Source organism: Apostichopus japonicus, chromosome 21 (genome assembly GCF_037975245.1).
Source record: "Apostichopus japonicus isolate 1M-3 chromosome 21, ASM3797524v1, whole genome shotgun sequence".
Taxonomy (NCBI): domain Eukaryota; kingdom Metazoa; phylum Echinodermata; class Holothuroidea; order Aspidochirotida; family Stichopodidae; genus Apostichopus; species Apostichopus japonicus.
Window position 1 is genome coordinate 17,646,548 of NC_092581.1, and position 8,630 is coordinate 17,655,177.

The 8,630-nt window shown below is 40.9% G+C and overlaps 1 protein-coding gene across 3 annotated transcripts in view; it reads left to right on the top strand.

Annotated features, from left to right (window-relative positions):
- Positions 1-1,891, top strand: part of LOC139962576 (organic cation transporter protein-like) — a 56,715-nt gene extending 54,824 nt beyond the window's left edge. For all 3 annotated transcript variants that reach the window (XM_071962698.1, XM_071962697.1, XM_071962696.1), the window contains 2 exons: positions 329-541; positions 1,441-1,891. In XM_071962698.1, the coding sequence (XP_071818799.1) occupies positions 329-541; positions 1,441-1,570 (343 nt within the window). In that variant the 3' untranslated portion in view covers positions 1,571-1,891. The remainder of the gene's footprint in view (positions 1-328; positions 542-1,440) is intronic.
- The last annotated feature ends 6,739 nt before the right edge of the window (positions 1,892-8,630 follow it).

An 8,630-nucleotide genomic window follows, 5' to 3' on the forward strand; every position in this document is an offset into this window, starting at 1 on the left:
GACCAGCGGTGCTATAATTGCCTCAGGCCCGACTCAGTGGCTCCAGACGTCATAAGGTGGGGGAAGGGGTATGGCGATTGGCAAGGCCGTTACCGCGAGGCAGTGCTTTGGCATAATATTCTGCTCATAACTTTCTTGGAAGGGCCGGAGGGTATATACACTACTATCAATACTTTACATAAAGCATGAGTCTTTCCTTCGATGTAACCGACATTGCATGCCTTCAAAGGAGTATAGGTCTATATAACTCATAGAACAAAACAACATCACATGTTACTTACATATCAATACATTTAAAAGTTGATGATGTCACATATTCCCTCAACAGAAGCGCTGGGATTGGTTTGTGCTCCACCAGTGGGCGAATCGGTAGCATTCTTGGCCCACTTATCCTAGCCCTTGGAGAAGTCATAGAGTTCCTGCCTCTCTTAATATTTGGACTGTCTGCCATCGTTGGGGGACTTTTAGTCATCTTTCTGCCTGAGACAAAAGGTGCTAAATTACCAGAAACGCTGGCAGACTGTTCACCAGGCGTCAAGAGGTAAGTGTTACCTAGGTTTAATTAAACATAATATTAATTGGTCATGAGTGAATTAAAATACCAAGTAAAACAATAAAAGCAGTATTCATGGGTTCAATAAATTTCTGGAATTATAATTTTAAAAAAAAGTATACGTTTATATAATAACGTCAGTTATTGTCAACCAAGAACTAACTCAATCATTCATTAACTTTGAGAATATAGGCGAAATAAGAAACACCAGCGTTAACTCAGGTATAACTTATAACATGTAACTATTAAATTTTACGATATCATTTTATCATTAATCTAGGTCTGTTACGAAACCATGTACTGAATCACTCCTTTTACATATAGACACCTGTGTTGATACAAAGTGTAGAGCTATCGTTACGTTTTAAATTCTGAGGACTACCAGGCTATAAATTAGATGAATAAATAGGTCTAACACGCAAGGTTGCGCTAATTATCATTGTTAATTCTTTCGTGGGGTTGAACGGGAGGGAATGGGGAGGTGGGTGTACGTACAGCCCACATACACCATGCAATCCGCGCCAACATTTACATGTTCTTTTGAATCTTTTCTGCAATAAACCTGTTTACATAAAAGTTTATATAAAGAAGCAAATTGCTCCATTAATTTGAAAATGTAGGTGACAAAGTCCCTGAAAGCTTGTCTGTGTCTCGTTGTCTCATTGACTCTCGAGCCTTTTGTGCTTAATGTGGTCGTATTCCATAGGCACAAGTTGACCTTTATTATATGAATGAAAATGTTGTCTATTTCTTCATCGGGAGGTGAAATCGCCTCCTAATAAATGAGTCATCGGACAAAAAATTCTTTATAAGACTTGTGGACAAATGAATATATAAGTATTAAACAAACGTATATGTTATATAAATCAAAGAATATTTCATTGCAGGGGAAAAGAAGAAGATATGAAATTGAGTACGGAGACGACAGACCAACAGCCATCTTATGCTGAATCTGGAACGCAGACGGTGAATTCCCTAGAAGGTTACAGGAATGAGGCTTTCTCAGAAAATTGTTAGAAAATGCAGTCACTTTTTCGCACATTGACGATGACGTGGAACCTTGAGAAAAATATTTTGTAATCTTTAATAATGTATTCAATATTGAAACATATATAAAAGATATAGAGGGCTCCACGTTCGATCACAGAAGGATCAGTTGCACAAACATGCTAAAATGAATACAGGGAGAAAAATTAAAGTTGACATATAGCCTACCGTATATACTGCTACATATATTTCTCTATGCAGTGATTTTCTTTGGCGATAAAGAGAAGATGTTTGTTATTCTATGATTTGTAATACTTTGGAATTCTGAAATAAATATGTGAATGGATTATATGGATATGTGAGCACAACAACGTACAATCTCGACGAAAGAAATTCCTTAATGTAATCTCGCATGGCCCTCATCGCCCCCAACCCCCCCCCCCCCTCATCGTGTCTGAGTATATGCATTATTCTCCCTGCTTAGCATATGATGCAACTTGCATAGGCATATGATCACATCACCATGACGACGATATCTATAATTACAAAACATCGATTGAATGTGGATGTTGATGTTCGTATGCTATAGGGATCATTTCCGAATGACCTTGCAGGGGAACATGTATTGCGCATCATGTTCGACCCATACTTTCTACATAATTTGAAATATACGTGACTCCTCTCTATTACCTCTAACCTACTTTACACTGCCTTTCCCACCCCCTTCTTCGTCTCCTTCCCGTCCCCTCCTCCGTTTTAAAGGACCGATCTGTCCAATAAGTAAATTAAAGTGCCCCAAGAATGGAATATAGTCCTATTGTTTGTCTCGTCACAGAGTGAAAGAGTATAAACAATGCTCTCACTTAGACAGTGGCTACAATGCAGTGGCTACAATTTTCTATTCCCCGGGTACTGCTGCCCTGGATCAACTTCAATACGAGCGTATTCGTAAAAATCCCGCACACATCAACGCCAAAATAAGTTCGCACATATTTATACATGGAAAATGTATGTATACTGTTTAAATTTCTGTGATGTAAGTATACCTGCAGAGCTGTATATTTATACTTACAGGCCGCTGGTATTAAAAGCCTCGTAAAACGCCCTCTATTCGCTATAGTAGCATCTTTGGTAATTCGAAAGGCTATTGCCAAATGAGTTGACTATATTTCAGGCGCGTATCCAGGATTTTCAAACCCGGGGGGCGCGAATTACTATCTAAGCGGAGCGCCACCATCGGTTGGCGCGCAGCGTACAAGAAAATTTCTTATTTTGATACCCCCCAGATCACCGGAAACGGCACTTCTCGGGCTTGAAATGACCAACCAGATGTACACTTTTTGCCTGAGAACCAAATATTTCCTAATAGTTTTTTTTTTCCATCCATAACCTTTTTGAAGATTGTCAACCCGGCACACATCATGTTCGACCTGATCGCATCTCCTGTGGGTCTTTGCTTTTGTAGGTGATTCTACGTCACGGCCAACAATACCCGTCAGCCCCACTTTTCAAGGTTTTAAGCCCCATATTTGTTCCGAATTTGAAAATTCACATTTCTCGTGAATAAACTCACTTGAAAACATACCCATAATGTTGTACAAAATTTCATCTATGGACAACCAATGTAGAAAAACTTCCTTGAACCCCTAACACTAGACTGGTCAAAATTGCACGAGTAGAGGGAAATGTGATGCAGAATGTTGGTCAGAAATTTTCGAAAATTCAGACACAGTTAATTTATTGGTGTAGAAATATTAAAACCTGTTATAACGGCTATTATAAAACTTGGTTGAAGGAAATGAAAAAATAGCAGATATTTCCGAAACCGAACACTATACACATAGGCGTAGGAGGCGCGGCGGAAGTGGCGGAGCTAGGGGTATTGGTCAGGAGGAGCGAGAATGGTCTGTAGGGGCGCTTTCAACACTATCTAAGCGGAGCGCCACCACTGGTTGGCGCGTAGCGTACAGAAAATTTTTGAGTAAAGATACTCCCTAGATCGCCGGAAATGACCTTTTCCGGGCCTGGCTAATTTGCAGATAAACGAAGAATAAATAGGTGTCATCTCCAAATTACACCAACAAAATGTGACAAATGTCAATAAGTAGATGAGAACGCAATAAAAAAGTCAATAATCTAGAATAAGTAAAAAGTGGTAAAGAGCTGAAAAACGCGCCAGCAGTCCATTTGAGTCCGTCAGGGGGGGGGGGGGCATGCGCCCCCCTGACCATATGGACGCTCCGCAACTGCGCGGCGGGGGTGCAGCCCCTAATTCGCCATTACTAATGTAAAAGAGAGTTTTGACATAATTGGACCTCCATGCTTTTTATACATCTACATGAGACATGTCGTTGTTTACATTAGCATCCCGCGGTATACTGCGCAATTGTAACGGACCGTACGGTACATGATGGCATGCGATGTATTACCTGATGCTTGCTTATATGATATTGACATTAACACGTTGAACGCGCGCGAAGCGCGCGGAAATTTGGGTTATTTTTTTAGGCAAGTCGGACAGTTTTGAGGCTTTTCATCCTGGAACGCCATTTTCATGCTCACTGATATGATGTGATATCTGCTGTTTGCGTCACAAATTCGAACAGGCGCGTAGTGAGGAATTTGCCAAGGGAGGGCGCAGCCTGTAGGCAAATTATCTCAGCGTAGCGCCACCACAGGTTGGCGCGAAGCGTACAAGAAAATTTTGGCCGAAAATGCCTCCCAGATCGCTGGAAATGGCACTACACAGGACCATTTGTTAGCGCGAAGCGTACAAGCAAATTTTGGCCGAAAATGTCTCCCAGATCGCTGGAAATGACACTTCCCAGGCCTTGTAAGTTGCATCTAAGCACTTTCTATTTTGAAATTACTTAGCGATATCATTTAAAACAATGCTGAATGGGGGGGGGGGGGCGGGCGGTCGCCCCCATCCCAAAAATCGTCATGTTCCCCGACGACACGATCGAGTTCGAGACCAGCCACAGTTGGTTTGATAGCACAATTCTACACACGCGTTATGATAGACCATATATAGTATATATATAGATCATTAGTGAGAGAGGAAAATGGAAACGTCAAAAAATGGAGTTGTCGGTGTAAGGGGTAGGGTGAGTCAAACTTTTACGAAATCATTGATCCGTCACTGGCTACCCTTCAGCGCTGTAATGATGTCACTGTTCCTCTTTCTCTTCCCGGTGTCTTCGCGTTTTTCTTTTACTCCCTCTTTTTCTCCTTTTTCTCTCTTTCTTCTTTTTCTTTTCTCTTCCTTCCTTCCTTCCTCTCCTCCTCTTCTTTTTTCCCCTCTTTTTTCCTTTTTTCTTCTTTTTTTTTCTCTCCTCTTTTTCTTACCCGGGGGGCGCGCGCCCCCAACGCCCCCCTGGATACGCACCTGTATTTGGTCCAAGTTTGCAATAAATGCCTACCTATCTCTTCTCAGTACTTTGACTTTTCTCTTACGAAAAACTGTGTTGGGTATCTCTTCGCAAATCATGGGGAGTTGCCCCAAAACATCTTTTAAACGCTGTAATTTCCTTAAAAAAAAGTTGATTAAATTAATTTTCGTACTAGAATTATTCGTACTAGTATAACATCATACTTTCTGAACAAGAGAAATCGTTTCGTTTGCCAATTTACCATGTCAATGTTTCTTACTTGGTTAACAATGCCGAAAATACGGATCATTTTATGGACAGGTGGAATACAAAACGCTGATTTGCATTGCGTAATATTTGCAAGTAATTTTTATATATAATTCCGATAAAATGACCATAGGTTACATTTTGAAACTGTCTCCTTCACCTTTCCATCATCCAAATCTCCGTCAGTCCAACGGACCCATCCCTTCTGAAAATATGAAGACGTCGGTTTGTGGAAAGTTGGCGTGATAAGAAAGTCCCTCGTGTATCCTATAGGCCTATTGCTGGCATGCGTAGGGCTTCCTGCATCGGGGCTGGTGTGGGTGTGGTACTTCGAGCAACTTGCAAGTATCATAGTTTCACTTTTACGTCTTTCCTGAGACAGCAAGGAGGCCCTAGAGATTCTTGCCGAACTGCATACTTACGTAATATACGGCCTTATCCGAACAGATGTATGGTAGACAAACAAAGCGTTGTATTCCAAAGAAAGATGATCGGTATGAATAGGAAGAAAGTGAAAATGAACACGAAGAGCAGTTATCATGTCCCTGAACTGAGCAAACTGAACTGTCCCCAGCAGACAGAGGGGAAATAATTGTTGTATTAAATCAATGGGTAGAGGTAGGCCATGTTGATCAGCATGCTAAACCATGCTTGTCCCGATTTATTACACCAATAAACCTACACATGTTTATTTCGGGCAAATGTGACGGATGTAAACCATACGGGTGGCATATCATCAATTAAATCTGATGACGATCCAAACTAAAAGAATCAGTGTCGAATGTTTCATAATAATTATCTTCCCACGGGCATTTGGGTGTGTTATGGTGAGTATTGGCTCACAATACAACTGGGTAATCCGGAAAATGGGTGTGAGTTCAAATTAGAGTCCTTGGCCATGAATCACACGAACTAACCCTCCAAACTATTGGATGCCAACATTTTTATATAGGGTATATTTTAAAATTACGTTATAATAAAATAATTTTAACCAATTTTAACCAACCAATTTTAACCAAATTAAATTAGTAAATACTTAAAAATATAATAAATATCTGTAAATAAATTACTAAAAAGGTCTACATGTTATTTAAATGACATAAAATGTAATAAATACAAAATTAATTGACTAGAAAACCCCGCAATTTTGAAATCGTTAGGGCGTATATGAAACTGGACAGCAATCGAACACACTAGGTCGTCGGCTTCTGTTGGCGTCGAAATACCGCACATTTCTTCTAATGTAGCCTGTAGGGATGTGCCATTCAGTGGCGGAGAAACAGGGGGGGTTGGGGGGGGTTTAACCCCCCCACTTTTTGAAGAGGGGGGATTGGTCCACACAATCAACCCCCCCTAGTTTTTGCCAGTAATGTTCTGTTATAGCCTATGTTATGTGCTCCAAATGGCATAATAAATCAAATTATTAAATTTGAAATTGTTAAAGTCATTTCAACCTTTTACCTGGTAGGCTACATCAACAATTAACGACCGAAAACCGAGTTAGAATTGACCCACACATTATTTCTAGCCCCTTTCCCCCACCTTGCGCATTGGAACTTGTAGCTCATAGCGCTAACTTCACCCCACAACAGACATACACAAAATAACGTTTTGTTGCTGTTGAATAGCTTTGGAACTGTATACACTTGCCAACTTCAACGAGGTGAAGGAAGGAAAAGAAAAAGAAGAAAGAGAGAAAAGGATGGAGTAGAAAATAACGGGAAGAGAAAGAGGAACAGTGACAAAATTATTCGAATTTGTAAAGCAAACAGCAGATATCACATCATATCAGTGAGCATGAAAATGGCGTTCCACGATAAAAGGCCTCCAAACCATGGGCGCAGATCCTGGTGAGGACAGCGGGACGCGTCCCCACCAACTTTTTCAGTAGTGGGGACATGATATACTGTACCGTGTCCCCACCAATTTGTCTTGACCAATAGCTGCATTTCATATGTTCCCATGTATTGAACTTTGGCGCAGTTTGATCCAGCATTGTGCAAATGACATGCAGCAGTTCTCATTTTATTGTATTTTATCCACAGTTGTTAAATATAGGACGGAAATCGCATTTGCGGCAGTCTATATTTGTTTTCTGGGAGAGGACCCCAGACCCATCGTATATACAAAAGTCTACTTGGATTAATTGTCCCCTGATTTTCTTTCTGCAGACGCCCATGTATTTCTCCAAACTAAATTTCTAAGCCATGAGATCTAAAACTTAAGGAGGTTTAGGAGCATCATTAGGTCTGGGAAGTGTTATTTCCGGCGATCTGGAAGGTATATTTGCCCAAAAAAATCCTACGCTACGCGCGAACCCATGGTCGCGCTCCGCTTAGATAGTGTCATAGAACAGACACGCGTCCCCACCATTATCCAAGACTGATCTGCGCCCATGCTCAAAACTGTCGATGTGTGTAGTGTTCGGTTTCGGAAATATCTGGTATATTTTTATTTCCTTCAACGAAATTTTTTAGTAGCCGTCTGAAATTTCGAAAATTCCCTAACCAACATTCTTCATCATACTTCATCATACTCGTGCAATTTTGACCCGTCTGTTAGGGTTTGAAGGAGGTTTTTCTTTATCGGTTGTCCATAGATTATATTTAGTGCAACATTATGGGTATATTTTGAAGTCAATTTATTCACGAGAATTGTGAATTTTCAAATTCTGAACAGTGGGGCTGACGGATATTGTGGGCCGCGATGAAGAATCACCTACAGAAGCAATGATCCACAGGATATGTGATGAAGTCGAACATGATGTGTGACTGGTGACAATCTTCAAAAAGGTTATAGATGAGAAACAAAGTATTTGGAAAAAAACTTGGTTCTCAGGCAAAAGTGTACATATGGTTGGTCAGTTTCAAGCCCAAGAAGTGCCATTTCCGGTGATCTGGGGGTACCAAAACCAGAAATTTGCTTGTACGCTGCGCGCCAACCAATGGTGGCGCTCCGCTTAGATAGTAATACGCGCCCCCCGGAAGGGAAAATCCTGCATATGCCCCTGGTTAAATCCAGCTTTTCAAGGCCTGGGCAGTGCCATTTACTGCAATCTGGGAGGCGATATTTGCCAAAAAATTCTTGTGCAATTCGCCCCAACTTATGGTGGCGCTCCACTTAGATAGTGAGCCAGCAGTTATGACTTTTTTTATTTCATCAATGGCCTGCAACCCCCCCACTTCTGACAAGAAATCTCCGCCACTGGTGCCATTTATGCGTACTCTTGAAGAATAGATTCATAATTGCTAAAAAAGAGTAGCCAAATATTCGAATGCAGACAGAATGAACATTACGGTGCAAGAAACATTGTCTTCAACAATTTATAGCCTTATCTCCCAGACCATTTCATTACCTTCAATGTTAACGCCGAAGTTATATTTTAAGACGCGACTACTGAACCCGCCAGGTTGTATGATGTATGATGTACCACAAGCTGAATTTTCACTGCA